The sequence below is a fragment of the Zootoca vivipara genome, chromosome 9 (assembly GCF_963506605.1).
Source record: "Zootoca vivipara chromosome 9, rZooViv1.1, whole genome shotgun sequence".
NCBI lineage: Eukaryota > Metazoa > Chordata > Lepidosauria > Squamata > Lacertidae > Zootoca > Zootoca vivipara.
Window position 1 is genome coordinate 14,941,149 of NC_083284.1, and position 22,142 is coordinate 14,963,290.

The 22,142-nt window shown below is 45.3% G+C and overlaps 1 protein-coding gene across 9 annotated transcripts in view; it reads left to right on the plus strand.

Annotated features, from left to right (window-relative positions):
* Positions 1 to 22,142, plus strand: part of PTPN13 (protein tyrosine phosphatase non-receptor type 13) — a 144,583-nt gene that overhangs the window by 55,849 nt on the left and 66,592 nt on the right. For 8 of the 9 annotated variants that reach the window (XM_035114073.2, XM_060278416.1, XM_060278419.1 and 5 more), the window contains exons 3-7: positions 8,518 to 8,687; positions 11,304 to 11,369; positions 13,239 to 13,424; positions 16,452 to 16,545; positions 20,372 to 20,932. In XM_035114073.2, the coding sequence (XP_034969964.2) occupies positions 8,518 to 8,687; positions 11,304 to 11,369; positions 13,239 to 13,424; positions 16,452 to 16,545; positions 20,372 to 20,932 (1,077 nt within the window). The remainder of the gene's footprint in view (positions 1 to 8,517; positions 8,688 to 11,303; positions 11,370 to 13,238; positions 13,425 to 16,451; positions 16,546 to 20,371; positions 20,933 to 22,142) is intronic. The other variant, XM_060278422.1, reaches the window with a different exon arrangement.

A 22,142-nucleotide genomic window follows, 5' to 3' on the forward strand; every position in this document is an offset into this window, starting at 1 on the left:
TGGATGGGAGGTGGCGACTCTTGTAAGGAAAGGGAGTGCTCTTGCCTTGTCCCGGACTCACATTGCGAAACAGGGAGGTTCTGTACAAACTGTCAAGTCCTAGTTAGGGAACGTAAGAATAATAAAGACAACTCAATCCATCCTTTACAATTATCGGGCTTACCTAGCAACATAAAACTTTTGAAGATGTTCCAGTTGACCTCTTGTACTCACTACCAGTAACTGCAAACTTGTGTAAGTGAGCGCATATGTATGTATAAGAAACCTAAATGAGTTGTAGTGATCATAGCATGGCGGTGGGAGCTTCCATATTTAAGTGGAAGGTTAAAGTGCAGGGCTCCCTACGCCTGCAAATTAAAGAATCGGAGGACCTAGCCACCTTTTAATTTATTACTTTCCCCTCTTAGGAGCACCAGAAAGCATGCAAAATTACTCCCTCCTCCATTGTGTTTTTCACAACAACCCTATGAGGTAGGTTAGGCTTCATTGCTAAGTAAAGATTTGGATCTGAGTCTGTCCAGGACGTGTCTGACATTCTGACCACTATACCAGTGGTTCCCAACTGTTTCCCCCCCCCCAAAAAAAAGACCTCTTGAGAATTGCTAAGGGTCTTGGCAGAATTCCTTTTCTCTGTGTAGTATTAGTAGTAGTATTAGTAGTAGTAATTTGTTATTTATACCCTGCCCATCTGGCTGAGTTTCCCCAGCCACTCTAGACAGCTCCCAATCGAGTATTAAAAGCAATACAGCATTAAATATTAAGAACTTTCCTAAACAGGGCTGCCTTCAGATGTCTTTCAAAAATAGGATAGTTGCTTATTTCCTTGACTTCTGATAGGAGGGTGTTCCACAGGGCGGGTGCCACTACCAAGAAGGCCCTCTGCCTGGTTCCCTGTAACTTGGCTTCTCGTAGTGAGGGAACCGCCAGAAGGCCCTCGATGCTGGATCTCAGTGTCTGGGCAGAACGATGGGAGTGGAGATGCTATTTCAGGTATACTGGGCCAAGGCCATTTAGGGCTTTAAAGGTCAGCACCAACACTTTGAATTGTGCTCGGAAACGTACTGGGAGCCAATGCAGATCTCTCAGGACCAGTGTTATATGGTCTCAGCGGCCACTCCCAGTCACCAGTCTAGCTGCCGCATTCTGGATTAGTTGCAGTTTCCGGGTCACCTTCAAAGGTATCCCCACGTTGAGCGCATTGCAGTAGTCCAAGCGGGAGATAACTAGAGCATGCAACACTCTGGCGAGACAGTCCGCAGGCAGGTAGGTTCTCAGCCTGCATACCAGATGGCAATTACAATGCACTGTGCTAAATGCTGTGTGGTTTTTAATTGCATCTTTCTTCATTATGTTGTGCTTTGGGAGTAGTTGTTTTTGTTTTTGGTTGCCTTTGTTTTTGTTTCTATTGTGTGTTTTTATATTGTGACTCAATGTTGTAACTGCCCCAAGACCTGCGGGTATAGGGCAGCATACAAATTTAATCAATAATAATAGTAATAATAATACAACGTAAGAAATTAAAGGAGCAATAAAAATGCAGTTATAAATTAGTACGAACATTACATGCAGTGGATGTCTCCCATCTTCAACCCATCTACAACCAGAAACCCACAGACCTGTCATGGACCACCTGAGTGGAGCTCACAGACCACTGGTGGACCACCCTGTCCTGTCCACAGGGCTGAGTGGGTTGATTGTGGGGTCACAGTGCCCACAGTATGGCATTGTGGTGTGTGTTCCCCGGAAAGCAAAAAAGATGACTCTGTTAAGATATTAAGGACCAAGCAGAGATTTTCAGAATCTGCCCACTGTTTTGTATGGGTGCCGACAGGTTATTTTAGCAGAGGAATGCTCAGTTACTGTTTAATTGTGTTTTAATCTCGCCCTTCTTCTAGAAATTTTAAAGTATCCTCACAACAAACCTGCGAGGTAGGTTAGGCTGAGAGCGACTGACTCTAATTCACCCTGTTCGCTTTTTGTTTGGGTGGGGGCTGGCTGAGATGCTTAAGCAAGAGCATACTGTCTCTCTGCTCTGCCAGTGTGGTGTAGTGGTTAAGAGCGGTAGACTTGTAATCCGGGGAACCGGGTTCGCATCTCCGCTCCTCCACATGCAGCTGCTGGGTGACCTTGGGCTAGTCACACTTCTCTGAAGTCTCTCAGCCCCACTCACCTCACAGAGTGTTTGTTGTGGGGGAGGAAGGGAAAGGAGAATGTTAGCCGCTTTGAGACTCCTTCGGGTAGTGATAAAGCGGGATATCAAATCCAAACTCTTCTTCTTCTTCTTCTGCTGTCATTGAGTTGACACAGAGAGAGGCAAAGGAAATGGCTTTGCACCAGTAGTGTGATCAAAATAATTCTGGCTTTTCTTGAATTGTGAAATGGTTGCCTTTTCGTGGCATATGCAAACAGATTGCAAGAAATCATCTGCTTTTTTTTATAATGAGGCTGCATTGCCTTCATAAATACACGCTTTAAAAAACCGAAGAAACAAACTCCCCGCACTACTTAGTTGTCTTCTGGCACTGCTTAGTAAAACTCACAAGGCTTCTGTGACCAGGCTGCATAGCTCTAGAATTAGCTCACCGATCTGGTAGCTAATTGCTGAAAATCACACACAACTGACCAAGGGCCATACAAAAACAAAAAACAAAAAATTCCAGTGGTCCTGGAAAGAAGATTAAAATTCCCTTTTGCTGGAAGAACTCCTGCATTTTGAGGGTGGGGAGATTTAGCAGCAATAAGACTTTGGAGGAGGGAGACAGGGGAATCACTTGAGAGCAACTGTGCAGAGACAGAAACAGGAATGACTTTGGGGGTGGGGGTACAAAAGCACAACTCAACTTAAAAATCACTTTGTACGTGGACACTCTGCATCAAAAGGCTTCTGAGTGGGAGGACCCAAATGGCAAACCACTTCGTTTTCCTCTCTTGTCTCTGCGGAGGATGCAATGGTGCAAGGTATTTAGAAGGGGAACGACAGGAGTCTCTCGGGGCATATTATCAAGCAACTTCCTTTGTTTAATTGACATTTAGCTCAATTAAGGAGTGCACAGCCCTGTCCGCAGCCTCGACAAGGGACAGAGCAGTGGGCGGTTTTGCCTAGACGAGATCTGGGGCAAGACTCAGTCCAGGGAGAGAGGCCAGGCAGTGTAGGAGGTGAAAGAAGACCAGGCAAGCGTGCGAGAGGAGGACCCAGGAGCATAGGCCATTGACATGGCTGCCTGCCAGCTATTCCTTTGTTAGGAATGCTTACTTGGCTGATGGGAGCTCGATTGTTGGGACATGGTCTCCTGATATCCGGAGATCTCTCTTCAGGGCTTTAAAAGAGAGTCACCCCCACCATGAACTAAGGGGAAGAATAGGATGGTGACTTAATGGGTTGCCGAAAAGAGGAAATGCGTCATCTGGAAAGCGGGCACAGATTTGCCTAAACATTGCACACGTGAAGTTCTGTGAATAGAGATGGACATTTAGACATAATTGCTGTGATTTAAATAGGAATATACAACACTTCTCGCCTTAATGAGGAGGTCTGTATCCAGGACAGCTTTGTGCCTGCTCAGTCTGCTGTCTGGGTGATAACTGTTGGTTATCCAATACCCTGCTCACTTGCTCCTACAGTGGACGCTCGGGTTGCGAGCGTGATCCACGCAACCCGCGTCTGTGCATGCGCGGGTTGTGATTTGGCGCTTCTGCGCACGTGCGAATCGTGATTTAGTGTTTCTGTGCATGCCGAACCCAGAAGTAAAACCCTTCCCGTACTTCCGGGTTTGGCACAGAGCGCAACCCGAAAAGACGTAACCCGCAGCTGACGTAACATGAGGTATGACTGTACAGTTCTTTGACTTTAAACTAGACTAGGACTGAACAATGGGACCCAGGTGGCGCTGTGGGCTTGCTGATCAGAAGGTCGGCAGTTCGAATCCCTGTGACGGGGTGAGCTCCCGTTGTTTGGTCCCAGCTCCTAGCAGTTCGAAAGCACGTCAAAATGCAAGTAGATAAATAGGAACCACTACAGCGGGAAGGTAAACGGCGTTTCCATGTGCTGCTCTGGTTTGCCAGAAGCGGCTTTGTCATGCTGGCCACATGACCTGGAAGCTATACGCCGGCTCCCTCGGCCAATAATGCGAGATGAGCGCGCAACCCCAGAGTCGGTCACGACTGGACCTAATGGTCAGGGGTCCCTTTACCTTTACCTTTAGGACTGAACAGCCTTTCAAAGAGAGGTCCATCCCCTGTAACAAATGACACATGGGACCGCTTAGGAAGGAGCAGGCGAAGCAAACATTACGTTGCATTTTTAAATTGGGCCGAAAGGCAGAGGGAGAGCGGAGGGTTAGTTGAAGGTCCCTTGAGGGTTCAGAGCCTCTCTTTGACTACCCAGGACAGGGGTTTGAAAAACCCAACAACACTATGCACAAATAAATAAAGGAATAAATCTAAAGGCTTGTTCACACTTACCCTGAATTTATCCCTTTCCCTGAGGAAGTGAGAAATCATGCAACAATATCTAGGCTGCAGAGGTGGAATGTGTAGCTGCCACAGCAGGGGTACTGAATTAATTTTTCGTAGAGAATGCACAGCCAAGTTTGGTAAAGGAGAGGGTTGTAGCTCCATGGATAGAGCATCAGCTTTGATGCAAAGGGTCCCTGGTCCAAATCTTGGCATCTCCAGGTAGTGCTGGGGGGAAAGTCTTACCTGAAATGCTGGAGAGCCATTGCCAGCCAATAACATGCTCCAGTGGTCTGAATTTGTAAAAAGTGGCTTTCTGTGTTCGTAAAATCCTTAGCACAAAGGCAGCCAGGTCCGTAGCCAAGAAAGGTTTGTTGACCATTTTACCTACAGCCACTTCCTGATTCATTTTGCAGGGCACACTTAGAACCACAGCGAGAGAAATTCAGATTGGTCCATGTGTTCTGGAGTACGGTATTTTCGTCAGGTGTGCCCAGAAGGGGCGTGAGAGAGATAAGAAGCCAAAGAAGGGTTGCAAAGAAAGAGACAGGGTTGTTTCCATAGAACAATGATCTTAGCGTCTGTCAAGAAAGTGGTTGAGAATTGCATGTTTCAGTGCTCCCCCATACCTGAAGCAGAATGTGGTGCAGCTGTCTACATAGGTTGCTGAGCACATGACACATTTGATTGATGCCACACATCAAAATCTTCCTGTATGTGAAAAAGTAGCATGCTATGTCCGATGGTTCTAGCTGAGTCTTCTCCCAGGTGTAGTTCACTTTCTGCTTTCAGGGAGGCCTATACCACATACTGTTTTCTGAATGTTGGAACTGTCTCTTTTGTGACCACCCATGCATTCTCTCTCGGAGTCTGTGAGTGAACAAGGGAGAAGGAGTTGGTTTTCATATTTGATTTTCTACCTCCCCACTCACATTTTCGCAGTTATGTTCCTTTTGCGCTTGCTTCTCAAGAAACTTGGCAAGCAGTTGCATTTGTCTGTGTGTTTGGCTGATTTCAGTTTGGCAAATTTAGCAGGCTACCCCAGAAGAAGAAGAAAACATCTTATTATTTTCTTTTTGCCGTGGTTGGATTCAGATTAAAGTCTATTCTGCAGCTCTAGTTTGATCTTCAAGATGTTGCCTTCAAATATTTCTTTGCAAGCATTGGCCTTGTACAGTATACCTTTTCTTCTGGGCCAGCTTTCTATGACCTGGTGCCCTTCAGATGTTTTTGGGCAGCAACCCTCATCAGCCCCAGGCAGTGTTGCAAATGGTCATGGAGTTGTAGTCCAAAAAAAAACCAAACCTCCATTGAAACCCTATTTGTAAAGACAGCCTGATGGCACTGGGGGACCTTCACCCTATCATTGCAGTCCTATAATATGTTTTGAGAAATTGCACACTCAAAATACAGTCGTACCTTAGATCCTGAACTCCCTGGAACTCGGGACGTTTTGGCTCCCGAATGCCGCAAACCTGGAAGTGATTGTTCTGGTTTGTTCTTTTGGAACCCAGATGTTTGACGGGGCTTCCGCAGCTTTTGATTGGCTGCAAGAGCTTCCTGCAGCCAATCAGAAGCCACAATTTGGTTTTTGAATATTTCGGAAGTCGAACGGAATTCCGGAACAGATTCCGTTCGACTTCCAAGGTACGACTGTACAGGGGGGGAAACATTAGTTCATCTATTAAAGGTGATGTTGGATCCCACTTCATCAAGTATGGCATATGAAAATAGGGTGCAGAAGGAGGGGTGCAGACTGTTAGCAAATTCACTTAAATGGTACAGATGGAAATAAAGAAATCCTGATAGCACTTTACTGATGAGTTTCAAAACTTCTGATTTAAAAAGAAAAAATGGTATCTGGGCAGAGCCAGGAGGTAGAGACTGGCAGATTCTCAAGAGAACAGATACTTTCCAGATGCTATGTCTCAATACTGATGTGTGAAATGCCGTCAGCTTGCTTTTTAGCCCAAAAGTAAAGAAGCTGTGCAGGAAAGTGACTGGGAGAGCAACCCCTTCTCTGTAGCTTCCATAGCCAGTTGCCATGTTGCTCTACAACTGCCCACCCTGCCTATTGCAGATCAACAGAGGGTCCCTCTCTAGACATGATGAGCTGTGCTTGGGATGTTGCTACTGGGGCGGTTATATGCTCATGTGCTCTTGTCACTGAGCCCTTCTCAGTATCGGTTATTTCTGATGGAAGAATGATACTCCTAAATAGTAATATATATTTTTCATATGCATGCAACGAACCTCTTCTAATTTACAAGTTTGGGGGGGACTACGATTGACCACTCTGTGTGCAATCTACCACTTGGGTTTATACATGTCCTCTTCTCCTGTCATCTTATATAATGGCGATAACTCTCAGTTTCTAAAAGTGGGTGAAGATGGTATAAAAATGTCCCACCCACTCCCAAGAGTGGACAAGACAATTTCCCCCCCCCCCAGAGGTGTTGGGTCCTTTTAGACAGAAAGTAACCTCTGCAATAACTGGTTACTGGATACTGGTGTGGCTGACGGTTTGGTCAAGTTCTCTACAGAGAACTTTATTGTTACAAGGCTTGCCATTTCTAGGGGTAGAAGGTTTCCTCTCTTAAAAGGTCAAGTGTAGGCTGAATCATCTCAGAGTTTGCTTTTCCTCATGGCAACATTATTCAGGGAGCATGAATGGAAGTTCTTGTGAAGAGTGCAGCACTTTGCCTTTGCCACACAGATTCCCACCGGTACACCAATTAGGTTCTAAGTTTTGCCTTTAAGAATTAGTCCGGACAGGCACCGTTGCAATAATTTCTAGTTGACGGATTAGTTTTTCAAGCCGAAAAAGGAAACCTGAGGGAGGAAAGGTATTCCAATTTGGAGCGTTCCGCTCTGGCTTTGATGTTTTCTGAGTAATTGCACACACAAAACGACAGGGAAAGGAACATTATTAGTTCATCTATTCAAGGTGGCGTTGGGTCCCACTGTACAAAATGCGGCGTATGAAAATATTTCCTGCCTTCATAGGGTTGGGGAAGGAGGGGTGCAGACTGCTAGCAAAGCCACTCAAATAATGCAGATAAAAAGAAATCCTGTTTGGGGGCAACCGAATCTGAATAAGGTAGCAAACTCCTTTGTGTAACTGGAGAGCAGCAAAATCCAGGAGCAGAAGGAAAGATGTTAAAGACAGGGGTGAGTAGCTGGATCTGACAGTTGAGAGCTCAAACCATAGCCATTTGATAAGTGTGCAGGGGTGTGCAGCTGTCAGTCACCTGACATCGCAGTGACATCAACTGATCTGTTTTTGCCTGTGCTATTTACCTGCCATGCAGGTAAAGGCTCAGCCTAATAACATGAGATAAGCCCTGTTAAATCAGGCCAGTGGCCTATCTACTCCAGCATCCTTTTCTCACAGTGATCAACCTGGGTAGGGTTGCCAGACTCAATAGAGGACAGGACTTCTGTGCCTTTAATCGCCCTGCTCTCTTTTGAGTCTGGAAACCTTAAAATTGGAAATTAAACAAAGGGTCTGCTAGTTTCTCTTTAAGGTTCCCAGACTCAAAAGAGAGCAGGGCAATTAAAGGCACAGAAGTCCTGTCCTCTATTGAGTCTGGCAACCCTAGACCTGGGAGCATTCACAGCACTGGAATTTCTCCAAAGGGGAGTTGCAAGCAAGATGGAGCACAGCAGCACTTTGCACGCCTCAATGGTCAGCTGATTGGCAGTGCATACTGAGGCCCAGTTCACAGTGCTTTGCAAGCCCCGGCAATCAGCTGGTCATTGTTGCTTTCAAAGTGTTGTTCACTGGGGCTTTGCAGGCAATCAGCTGATAGTTGAGTGCCTGCAAACCCCCTTTTAGCCCAGCTGTATCTTACCTGCCCAAGCATCAGGGGCAGGGCTGGTGGGTGTGGCTTGGCCAAAATGACCTTGTGAGCCAAATAGGGAGGCTTATTAGAGGCACTAATTAGGTCTGTGCGCCAGAGGTGCCTTGGGACAAGAATGGTAATTAAATGCATGCATGAAAAGTCCTTTTTTAATACATGTCTGCTATCTTAATTGACACTGGTTCCCTCCTTCCAACTACAGCTGACCCCACTGCTCTGGGATTCATCATTTCCCCATGGTCTCTCCTGCTTCTTCCATCCGGCAGTGTATCCTTTACAGATGAAAATGTTTCCAGCCAAGACCTGCGAGCGTTCACGGCACCAGAAGTCCTCCAAAATCAATCACTGTCGTCTCTTTCTGATGTCGAAAAGGTATTGTGATCAGATCTTTCTTCTGTAGTGTTTCCTTAAGCTGTGGTTTTAATGATGTTTCATGGCTGGTATGTTGCTTTTATTTATAAACTGATAGCCACCCTTTGCTCCAGACAGGAGGAAGGATGGGATATGAAAGTATAAACCCAACAGATGCATGGTGGGTAGAGTAGAACATGGGTCGGCAAACCTTAGTAAGGCCCGTGGGCCGGATCAGGCCCAATTGCCTTCTAAATCCGGCCCGCGGACAGTCCGGGAATCGGCACATGGATCACCAGCGCGCACACGTTCTTTCCCTCTCCCTCCCTCTCCCTCCCTCTCCCTCGCACGGCGGCGCCTCCTCCCTCCCTCCTCCTGGCTTCTCCTCACCCTGCCTAGAGAAGGAAGGGGCTGGGCTTTGTTGCTGCCAGCCCCTCTCTGATGCCCTTTCACGCACCGCTCATCGTCAGTCTGCCGCCAGCCCCTGCCGCTCACAAGACACAGGATCTGCGGTTGGCTGAGCGCCCCTCTCGGGCGACCACCCTTTAAAGCAGTTCCTCTCTGGAGCCCTTTCGGGCACCACTCATCATCCCTCCGTCACCGTTCATTTCCCCCCAAAAAATATAGTCCGGCCCCCACAAGGTCTGAGGGACAGTGGACCGGCTGCCTGCTAATAATAATAATAATAATAATAATAATAATAATAATATAATAATAATAATAATAAATAAATAAATAAATTATTATTTATACCCCGCCCATCTGGCTGGGTTTCCCCAGCCACTCTGGGTGGCTTCCAACCAAATATTAAAAACAGTACCGTATCAAACATAAAAAACTTCCCTAAACAGGGCCGCCTTCAATTGTCTTCTAAAAGTAAAATAGTCGCTTATTGCCTTGACATCTGGTGGGAGGGCGTTCCACAGGACGGGTGCCACTACCGAGAAGGCCCTCTGCCTGGTTCCCTGTAACCTCACTTCTCACAATGAGGGAACCGCCCGAAGGCCCTCGGTGCTGGATCTCAGTGTCCGGGCTGAATGATTGGGGGGGGGGGAGGGATGCTCCTTCAGGTATACAGGACCGAGGCAGTTTAGGGCTTTATAGGTCAGTACCAACACTTTGAATTGTGCTTGGAAACGTACTGGGAGCCAGTGTAGATCTCTCAGGGCCGGTGTTATGTGGTCCCAGAGGCCACTCCCAGTCACTAGTCTAGCTGCCACATTCTGGATTAATTGCAGTTTCCAGGTCACCTTCAAAGGTAGCCCCACGTAGAGCGCATTACAGTAGTCCAAGCGGGAGAAAAATTGAGGACCCCTGGAGTAGAACCACACCTCCTGGTCCCATGGAGGCCCCATCATGAACATCTACACATTGTGTCTGCAAATGAGACCCAACTTCAGTGTACATACAACAGGGTTGGAACCTGCATGGGACACAGTGTGTGTGTGTGTGTGTGTTTAAAAAATACTGAATTTCCGTGTGCTGCTCTAGTTCTCCAGAAGCCGCTTAGTCATGCTAGCCACATGACCCAGAAGCTGTCTACAGAAGTGGACAAACGGCGGCTCCCTTGGCCTATAAAGCAAGATGAGCGCTGCAACCCCAGAGTTGTTTGAGACTGGACCTAACAGTCAGGGGTCCCTTTACCTTTAACTAAGCGGGAGGATGGTGGGAGCGAACCATGATTCGTTCATTTTGTGTTAACAGAGTCATTATCTGAGGACAAGTAACTAAGCAAATCAGTTTTGTGTCTTCAGTTTATTTGGCTCTTCATTTTTTTCCTCGGGATTAAAAAAAAAAGATGCAGGTCAATAACAGAGCATGAAAAAATAATCTTTTTAAGCACATATTATTATTTTAATTACAAAGTAAGTCCATCTCATAATACTGTGCTGCTAAGCACACCGTGTCTTCTAATTACTTCTGGCTTTCAATATTTTGCTTTGTTTCGGCTATAGTTCATCAAGAGAGCTTCTGAGTGGGAATCTGTTTTCATTTTCAGCTCCTGTTCCTGAAATCTGAGCATGTTCCACACAAAAAGTGCTACAAGCCAAAGCAAATTCCCATGTATGATGACCTCCTGAAATACAATGACAGGGTTGCATGAGCCTCTGGGTTATGACTTCATTCCTAAACCAAAGAAATGATGTACTCGGTGATAAATTTCTGGCAGGCTGCTGGACAGACAAAAGAATGCCTTGTTGGTCACTTGCTAAATTCAAACTAAAAAACAAACAAACCCACAATCGTATTAACTCTATTGTTGCCAGGAATATTCGGCTTTGTAGCTCATTTGAGGGATGTGCAGATTTTGAAATCCGCTCCTGCCTTGTAAAAAAAAGGAGCCAGACATGTTTTAGGAAAAGCATCTCAAAGAAACGAGTTGTTAGTTCTGTGTGCTCAGACTGAAGAGTTTTATATATTACTGCCAATTCTCCTAAGAAATCACTTTCTGCAGCAGCTGTTTCACATAAAATGCATCTCATGTGGTTATAAGACACCTTGGAATTTTTCTCAAGTGTCTTGCAAGACTCCATCTTGTATTAACCCCCTCCTCTCTTCCCCCCCCCCTGCGCATCGCAAGCATAATTAGATGCCTTTGCTACAGCATTAATTCCACACATGTCTCTTGTGTTGCAGATCCACATCTATTCTCTCGGAATGACACTTTATTGGGGAGCTGACTATGATGTCCCGCAAAGCCAGGTGAGTAGCGAAGGGATGTTATTGGGGGGCGTAATATGTTACCAGGCAACTTCCATTTGCTTTTCTTGCTGCAAAGTGGGATTGGGAGGAGGCAAACGGCTGGGGAGAAGTAGGAAGCGGAAGGCAGAATGCCTAACCTTTCCTCCATCCCAGCATGTCATGACCACAGATGGGAGGAACTGGTGCCAAATGGGAAAAGTATTCCTTTTTTTTTACTTACACTACTGCCAATGAACAAATAATTGGCATAATGTACAGTGCTAGACAGGGCATGTCATCAGAAGATAACCACCCACTTTGAAAGCTTGAAAGTGAAATACAAAACTCAAAGCCTTTGGTAGCTGGGAAGTCATCCTGTCAACCAAGGGTGTACACTCTTGAGTGTGGGTTTCCAACAGAATATACAAGATGATCAACTAGTAATACAGGAAAAAATGTAAGCAGTTCCCAGCTGTTTGGGTGTTGTCCACTAATTACAAGACTAGGCTGGTTCCAGCTGTCCAGTGAGTTTGCTTCCTTCCTTCTGACTCTGTTCGTATCATGTTTCTGTGTTACGGCCAAGTAGATCCAGACATACATAGGTCCAGTTTCACACATTCGCACACATTTATGGTTATCTGTAGTGCCAAATGATACCTTCCATGTGCAAATGAACCAGTTACTGCAAATGGAACTCTTCCTATTACCTGAAGACTTGCAGCTGAATGGCAGGCAGTGGTAAAACATGTCTGTGAGAACCTGCCCATTGCTGTTCTTCGGGACAGATGTAGCAACAGTGTTTGGGTCAAGGGAAGAGCCATAGCTCAGTGGCAGACCACATGCTTTGTGCGGAGTCCCTAGGATCTCCAGTTAAAGGGGTCAAGTAACAGTTGTTAGATGGAGTTGTTGTTGCTGTGGTTGTTTATTGAATTTATATACCACCCTATACCTGGAGGTCTCGGGGCAGTTCACAGAATAAAATTAAAGTATAAAACCACAAAATACATAATCAAAATAAAAACAACAACCCAATAACCCCACCCCACATTTTAAAAGAGCATAGGATGTCAATCAAATCAACCAAAGGTCTGGTTAAAAGGGAACTTTTTTAGGTAAAGGGACCCTGGACCGTTAGGTCCAGTTGTGGACGACTCTGGGGTTGTGGCGCTCATCTCGCTTTACTGGTCGAGGGAGCCGGCGTACAGCTTCCAGGTCATGTGGCCAGCATGACTAAGCTGCTTCTGGCGAACCAGAGCAGCGCATGGAAACGCCGTTTACCTTCCCACTGGAGCGGTACCTATTTATCTACTTGCACTTTGACGTGCTTTCGAACTGCTAGGTTGGCAGGCGCAGGGTCTGAGCAATGGGAGCTCACCCCGTCGCAGGGATTCAAACCGCCGACCTTCTAAGCCTAAAGGTGTATCATGAAGGCGCCAGGCATACTTAAACCATCGAGGTGTAAACTACTAGCTCCTGTTTTTTACTGGTTTACCAAAACTGTTTTCCTAGCAATATAAACAATTTTATCGGCATCATATTTCTTATGATTTGCCTCCATATATTTTTGTGCAATCATTCTTACAGTGCTTAAGATTGCAGTTGTTTTGTTTTGTTTGTGCTTTAACCATTTATATTGTGCTTTTATCCTGTATTTTTATCTTGTGATGAAGCACTCTATATAATTATAGTCTGCTGCATCTCTGTGTAAGGCTGGGAATGACCCTGACTGAAACCTTGGAGAGCCACTGATGGTCAAGTGTGGACTGAGAGTCGGGTCGCTATAAGGCAGCTCCCTTAACTTGATATTGGCATGATCTATTAAGAGAGAATGAAAACGAGGAGGAGGCAGATGCTAACCAGGCTTTTCTACTCTTTTCTTTTCACCACCAGCCCATTAAACTTGGGGATCACTTGAACAGCATACTGCTTAGCATGTGCGAAGACCTCGTTTATGCCCGTGTGTCTGTGCGGACGGTTCTGGACGCTTGCAGTGCTCACATACGGAACAGCAGCTGTGCCCCTTCCTTCTCATATGTGAAACAGTTGGTGAAACTGGTTCTGGGGAGTTTGTCTGGGGTAAGTGTTTACGAGCAAGTTGAGCAACCGTTGAAAGTTGGCAGAGCTACTGTGAAGAAATGGCCACCTCTTAGTCACCTTCCCAGCCTCCCTTAAAGAAACATCCAACAGAGTTTTCAACACAAATTTCAGAGCAGGATCTCAGAGGGCTCGTGAGAGATTTGCAAGAGAGCTAGTGACGAGAGACCACACACATACACACGTTGCTTTGAAAACCATTCCCCCTTTCCGGGAGTTCTTACTGAAGGCTCAAAGCCCTGCCCCCAAAAAGGCTCGTCGCCTCAAATCTTTGCAAAGGGGGAGGAGCTAACACAAAAGTAGGGGAGACTTGCCAGACACAGGAAAGGTATTGAAGACCTGCCTTTAAGACGTGGTTAAGATTGTCTAGAAAGGGATCGTGGGATTTGTAGTTCTTCCTCCTTCCTTGGTTTAATGACATAAGACTATAGATCCCATGCTCCACAGCCGTCATTACTTGCTGAGGAACATGGGACTATAAGCTTCAGGTGCCCATCTGCAGTGCCCCATGTAATGTGCAAATCCTCCTGTTAAAAAAACACAGGAATGCAAATCTTCTTCTCTGTCCCCTTGGCAAAAACTGAGGTCCATACTTGAGGGAGACAGTGGTCTCTGCTCTCAGACCCTCACTTGAGGGGGGAGATAATGGGGGTGCAAAGCGCCCTCTGCATCTCGTCTAGGGATTGGTGAGTCTGTCAGCTTTGGTTTCCCTCCTTTTCTTTTCAGTCTTTTTTTTTAAATAATGCAAACTGATGTGGAAATATGGAGAACTGTTCAGTCTCATGTTCAGTTCTCCATATTTCCACATCAGTTTGCATTATTTTTTTTAAAAAAGTCCACATGAAAATTCATCAAAGTTTAAGTACAAATTTCTCCCCCTATGCGTATGTTTGTATTCCTAATATATAATTTTTTTTCAAAGCAACTTCCCCTAATATAAAGAAATTTTAGTGTTATTTTCACAAATATATGCATTGTTATGCACGCTCTACCCCAGCACATGCGTTTTTGTACACATTAGTTGGCTGGGAAGTTTGGAGAATCTCAAAGGATGGCTGTGTTTCGGTTCTCACGCCATTTCAGGAAGTGCTGATCAGATAGGTTTGCCTTTAAATGTGAACTGCATCAAATTTCTCCTTGTCTCATGTCACCTGTACATAGGTTAGCATCCTCCAAGAGTTTGGCGGTGAAGGAGCACCCCCCACTACACACACGGGGTTCCCTCTCACTCACCCCCCCCAAAAAAATACTTCCCTCAGACTTTTCCTTTCAGCTGGCTGGGAGCCAACAGATATTCTAGACTTTCTCCAGAATGGTCATGTTTGCTTTCCTTGGAACTTCCCAGGTTTGCTTCAGATGAGCACGCTCCGAATTTTCAGCTGCTCATTTTAATCAGCTGAAGTCGCAGCTGCGAAAGGGTGTCTAAGGAGGAGGATCTTTTGCCTTAAATTGAGATGGCCTTTAAGTTACTTTTTCTGCACACCTACTCAGCTTGTTTCAGCCCTGAAGAATGTCGAGTTGACCCTGTTAAGTATGCACAACCTGGCAGGCTGAGGATATGGATAGCCCTGACAGATTAATGATGCCAAACTACATTAGCCTATATCCTCCTTTGTATGTCTAAATTCTGTCCAGTAAGTCAATTCATTCATCAGATCTCATAGGCCTGTTATTACTGTGTAACAATGCCTCAGATTTATGCTGGCAAAACTCGCCAATGATAAACTAGGGTGAAATTTGGCCTGCAGCATCTTGCCTTTTTAAATTACGCTGGAGACATGCTGCTGATATGATCAAATAATTGCACTGCTTACTGTTCTGTTTGTTTAAATTCGGGAGTGACAGACTCCCGAGTGCAGTCAGGGCCCAGACCATGTAGCAAGGAGACATACAGGGATGTGCAATGTGTGCCATGCAGAATGTTGACAAAAGCTGTGAGTCAGTGCAAGATACAGCTTCCGCAATGTTAGCCCTCTCCTTGGCTCCTGACCAGCACGTCTCGATTTCTGTTGACCAAATAATTGCAAGGCGTAAATATCTGTGTGTTTTGCCCTGAATACGAGCTTTCCCTGCTTGCTCGGCAGCCTCAGGCCTGCAAGGTCAATTGCAATCTGGTGATTTCTCCTGTGATATTAAGAACACGGGAAGCCAACTTAAACTGAGTCAAGCCATTGGTCCATTTAGCTCAATGTTGTCAACACGGACTGGCAGAAGCTTTCTCAGGTTTCAGACGAGGGAGGCCTTTCCCAACCCTGCCTGGAGATGCCAGGAATTGAACCTAGAACCAAGAAATCTCTTTATATTAAGCTCAATGACCAGTACTCAGAAAGAAACTTTGTAAAATATATGCCAAAACAGAGAACCATAGCAATAAAATGTCTAATGACTGCCTTGTGCTATAGAATGCTAGGGATATGAAACAGAATTGTCCATTTGCTAAAATGAGTCTTTGACAAGTTTTACATGCAAGTAGCACAATGGAGAGCTGGACCGTAAAGAAGGCTGATCGTCGAAGAATTGATGCTTTTGAATTATGGTGCTAGAGGAAACTCTTGAGAGTCCCATGGACTGCAAGAAGGAAATCAGCCCTGAGTGCTCATTGGAAGGACAGATCCTGAAGCTCCAATACTTTGGCCACCTCGTGGGAAGAGAAGACTCCCTGGAAAAGACCCTGATGTTGGGAAAGATGGAGGGCACAAGGAGAAGGGGACGACAGAGGACGAGATGGTTGGACAGTGCAAAGCTACTAACATGAGTTTGACCAAACTATGGGAGGCAGTGGAGGACAGGAGTGCCTGGTGTGCTCTGGTCCGTGGGATCATGAAGAGTCGGACACAACTAAACAACCAAACAACAACAACAGCACAATATTCAACCACCCTAGAAGAGTTGGCTGAGTTCTGATCTGAAAGGAGCATGGAAGCATATAATGCATAAAATGCTGCAAATGGTTTGAAATAGCGTGTATGGTTTTTTCAGATCTGCTTGATTGCTTTTTTCTTTTAACAGGTGGATCAACTTCCCTGCACTGGGGACAGAAAGGTGCAGACTGACAGGAGCCAGGCCATCCGGGAGAGGCTGAGAGGGAAAGGACTTCCCACAGGTGAGTGTTTAGCAATGAAGGGAGTGTTAATGTTGGGGAAATGCAGGGTGCTTTTTAATCTGCCTTGCAGACAGGTACACGGAAGGAAGCAGAGTTGCTCCTGGTGCTGTGACCAGCTTGACAGGTTTTTGCCCCTGAAAGCAGATTGCTCACTTCACAGCTAGATGCCACAGTTTAAGTGGCACACTGGTGATGTGGCAAAAATCTGAGCGCATGGTGGCAGCTTTGAGGGAAAACCTGAACATGTATCCAAAGTACAAGGGGGGCGGGGAGGGAGAAAATTCTGTGGTGCAAATGTAAATCCTTGCACTGATGGAATTGAATACTGCCCCGTAGTTCTGGAGTTGTGGAGAAGCGATTGCATGGCTACTTCAATGCAAGACATGTTCACACATTTTTTTGGTCAGGGAAGTATCTTGAAGCCAAACTAGATGCAATGCTAATGTCACGAGTGCAACTAGCGTGTCTGGATTTTATAGAGTAAAAAAGCCAATCGGGATAGGAGCTGCAGTGAGGTAGGTAGCTTTCCCCCCTACCTCCGCAATCCAATTAAGACTCCCCTGGAGCTAATAGTGGCTCAGAGTGGGGCGGGAGGGGGCTCGGCTGAATTGTGTTGTGAAGGGAAAGGTGGGGGGGGAATCTCCCCATGCACATGTGTGGACTCATGCTCACACATACACACTTGTGGTGGCTCATTTGCAATAGAGAAACATGTGCCACATTTAGTTTGATTCTCAGTTGAATAAGAGTCCTAGTATTTCACATGCTTCATACTATACAGTTCTTTGGGAGGAGGAAGGCATAGAAATGTTATACATAAAAGAAAAGATTAATCTGAATGCAGTTTTCTCCCATAAATACACACTTCTCTTCTCCTTAATACACCTGCCATGCTGCAGCCTGGAATAGACTCCCCTGACTTCTTCTCATGATGGTGAGCAGATGTAGAATCATGTGGGCGCCCCACACTTTCACCTGAGAATCTTAATCTCAGGGCCATGAGTTCGAGTCCCACATTGGGCAAAATATTCCCGCATTGCAGGGTGGTTGGGCTATTTGACCCCTCCAGCTCTACAGTTTTCTTCCACCCTGAACTAAATCCACATTGTTAATTCCCTCCTCTTACTTTATGTGCCATCTATCTTCAGTGTTTAACAAGTATTTCAGGGCACTTCTCCCATGTGAAGATTGAGCATCCAATAAAAGCAGGATCTATTTGGCTGTTTTGGTGGTGCAATGCTTGTAACCATGAGATGGATAGTGAGTGGTTTATATGCTAGCTGCAAATTTCTTAGACTGGTATTCAATATGAAAATATATATACCACCCCCCCTTTTCTTCCAGAGTGAAGCGATGCTAAAATATTTATCTAATTCTTTACGGTGAATTCCTTAACAATGGGACCCATGTGTCTGAATAGCAGGATTTGTCTCAGGGTGTCACTATTAAAGTAGAGCAATAGTTACAATTACTTTTAATAATGTACACAGAACTTAAGAATTTAATTCCCCTGCTGTTTAGTGAAAATCTTATGAAGGACTCCATAAATAAGCCCCTTCAGAGCATAATCCCAAAAACTTTGCATCTTATTCTGGGGGGGAAAGTGTGGACCCACAAGGAATTGTGGAAAGGAAGGGATGAAAGTGGGGAAAGGTTATGTTCCAATTCCACTTTCCACTGTTTCTGCTTGTCCCCATTCCCACCTTCCACCCCACATTCAACCAACCCCATTTAACCCTCCCTCTCATGTATCTCTACTATGTTTCTGCTTAGCTTGTTGACAGTCCTGCCTTCTACCCTCCAAAACACCTCTCCATTCTCACCATCTCCCCTCCTTTTCTCTTGGAAGCAACTGGTGAGAAGCAAAAGAGGGATGGAATATCTCAAAGGACCCTAGAATGTGCAACTGACTATCTAAGTGAAGCGAGGCTGGTACTATAGTGATGCCCTTTTTGCAGCAGCTGAAAACCTTGTCTATTTCAGCATCCTCGTGGGCAGTAGGTGGCTGGTACGAGTGGAGTGGTGCTCTGGAGAGAGCAGCTGGAAAGAGCTATGGACAACTAGATCTAGAAAAAGAACTCCAGAAACTGAAGCCAAAACCAGAATTAAGAAGAGACTGGCTGACAGTATTAAAAGCAGCTGTTCTAAGCTGGAGACTCAAAGCCTTGATGTTTTTTTTTGTTAAGAGAATATCGTTAGCAGCTTATCGTTGAGAGCAGTCAAGATAATGAGGGAAGCTGGATTCAAAACCGCAACTATGGTGAACGAGGAGTCAGGTTTTCAGCAGGGAGAGAGAGAGAGTAAATGTTAAAGACATTTGGCAGAAAATATAAATTAAGGGAAATTGGGTGGTGATGATTAGGCAGGGCAGAGAAGATGATCAAGAGAGCACTTTTGAAAAGAAATCAGGAGGTGACAAAAACAATCTCATGTCAAGAAAGTAAAAAGGGAGTTAGACATTAACATAAGTGTCACTACTTTGAAACTGGTCTGAGGTTTAAGGCCATGGCTTGCTGGCAGTGCGATTGCATCAGCGATGACAATTGATTGAGCGTTATATAACTGCGTATGCTGTTGATGTACTTTATCTTTGACAGTTTGGGGATAAAGGCTATATTTATCTCTTGGACTGAATCTAGTCCCGTCCTTCCAATGCACCCTTTGACTTTTTTCTTTTTGGGTCCATGTGGAAACAAGATGTATTTTCCTGCTGCTCACAACACAAAACTTCCATCGAAGTTTCCATCACTGTGAGCCATTGGCAATAATCAGGAGGCTGTCCCAGAATAAAGTTCAAGAATGTTTGGTGGTTTGTGGTAGTGCTTAACTGAATTTTTAAAAAACTGAGTCTACCACTGGCTGGTCTCTGTGGTCACTTTGAGAAGTACATGGCCAGGATTTTATAGGGAAGTTGCATTTTTTTTATTTCATGACAGGAAAAGACAATGAGCTAAAGTTGAAACAACCAAAGTTTCCCTGTATTGCCGTCAGGAGTTTGTTATGTCTATATGTGTCTTTGAGAAGCAACTGAAACTTAGGATTTCTCATGGGAGAAGCATATGGATTCCTTGGGGAGCGGGGCGGAATAAGAGATAAAAATACAATTTTTGTTGTGGCATATTCGAGGCAATTTAGTTCTTTCTGATAGAACACAGCTGTTTCTGCTATTCAGAAAATGGCAACTGATCTTACCTTATATATGCAACCAAAGTGTCCATCATACTGCATGAGCCCCTGTGGGGTATATTGCACCATAGTTGTGTGGTGTGTTTTTTTAAGCAGACATACATTTCATGCTAAAACCTGTAGGATTCCTGGAGGTGGGTAGCTGGGCTGCTAAGTCCCAGTTTTAATGGTGGAGGACAGATTTACAGTGCAGTTCTAACCATGTCTACTCTGATGTAAGTCCTATTGAATTCAGCACAGTTTACTCCCAGGTACATGGATTTAGGATTGCAGCCCTTGACAGTGCCATTAAGTGGAAGTCTTTGCCATTCACTCCTATAGAGAACTGTAACTATCAAGGTAGAGGCCAACTTTTGCTCCCTGTTCACTGCCGCTCCATCGTCTGGAGAAAAATGGCAGATATGTCTGCTGTCCATGAAGCTATGTTTTAAGTCTACTTCTGCAATAAATAAATGCAAAATATAACATTGCCATTTCTTTCCATTGAATTCATACATTATCTAAAGCTGTCAATCTTGCCTTGTAAAGAAAACCTTTCGTTGTTACTCTGTCCAGCCTTTCAAAAGCCAATTAAAGCATCGTTGTTTGTTGAAAAGCGGAAAAAGCTGTACATATCCAAGATGGATTCTTCTTGTTCCAGGAAGAAGCTTAGTGGCTGATGGCCCAGAGGTCCTCCCGGCTCCGTTCTTTGAACAGACCATGCTTAGCAAAAGGCTTAGTAAGTCTATGGGGTTCTTGTCTCTCAGAGGTCTTCAAAGCGAGGAAGACTTTTGCCAGGGTGCTTCCTCCGATTACAATTCTGGCCGTGAAGATGACATGGATGCCGGCTGCCCTTACCGGTGTAGAGCTAGTGACTTGGAAAGGAAAGCAGATTCTGGCCCCAAACGGAAAGTCTGGGCTTCCTCCTCAGATCTGCTGTGCTCAACTGACAAAGTGACCGAGAAAGACCATGTTGGGGAATCCCGCAAGCACTATCATCATGCAGGGACGATCCCAGTACGGACTTCGGCAGCTACGAGAAACAAGGAGGGCAGATACTCCGATGGGAGCATAGCCCTCGATATATTTGGCCCTCAAAAACTAGATCAGGGGCGCTATGTGCCAGAGACGTCGACATCAGCAGCCTTATCAAGTGCCTTTGACAGGATCAAAGAGAGGCAGAAGAAGTTGCAGTTGCTGAGAGGAGCCATGAATGTTGAAGGTCAGTGAATTTTGTGCCATACACATTGGAAGCTCCACCTGCACATTTGAAGCAGTCTCAAACCACTTTAAGCAATCATGGCTTCCCCCAAAGAACCTTTGGGACTGTAGTTTGTTGGGGGTGCTAAGTGTCAGGAGATCCTTATTCCCACCCCAGAGCTATAATTCTCAGAGATTCCTTGGGAAGAATCAATTGATTTGATAAACTGTTCCTGGGAACTGTAGTTTGTTAAAGGTTCTGAGGGCTGTTAGGATTCTTTGATGGAAGCTATAACTCTTAAAAGTTGGTATAAGAGTGTTTTAAATGTCTTGACGTAGTTGTGACCTTAAACACTTGAGTCTTTCCCTCTGCAGTTTGTGCTCACATTTGCTTCCTTGTTAGTGCAGACCAGAGGATGATTTTCCATTTCTGCATGTATTCGAGCCCAGTCTTCTTCAAACTTGGATCCCCAGATGATGTTGGACTACAGCTCGAATCATCTGGAATCATTGGCTAAGACAGCTGGGAATGATGGGAGTTGTCATCCAACAATCCCTGGACTCCCAAGGTTGAAGAACACTGCATTTAGCCATTTTAGGTTTCACAATATGAAGCAATTTTGGCAGCTTCAGCTTTGTGTGTGGAAATGCCATAAGAGCATAAACCAGGAAGTCCCTGATTCAAATCTCAACCAAGCCATTAGCTCAGGCATCCCCAAACTGCGGCCCTCCAGATGTTTTGGCCTACAACTCCCATGATCCCTAGCTAGCAGGACCAGTGGTCAGGGATGATGGGAATTGTAGTTCAAAAACAACTGGGGGGGACGAAGTTTGGGGATGCTTGCATTAGCTCTTTAGGGGGCCTAAGGGAAGCCAGTCTCCCACCTGCACTATGGAGATAGGCCACTGGTTGTTTTAAGAGTTGATGAAATACTCTGTGTTCAGTTGTTTGAAAGAAGTGGTGTGGTAACACATAAGTATGATTCATGGTCCATTTTAGGAGGCTTATTCCTACCAGTCCAAAATCTCCTCTTTCCCCTCTCCTATTATTCTTGTGCACGTAATGTTTGTGGAGTGAAAAATCCAACCTCTTCCAGTATTTCAGCTTCAGTGAAATGTGTGGTTGTTGTGTACACAGGCAACTCCCGATTTGCACGGGGGTTGTGTTCCATGTCATCGCGCACAACCGAAATACCCCGTTCCACCTTACCCTTTCAGTGACATGTCTTATG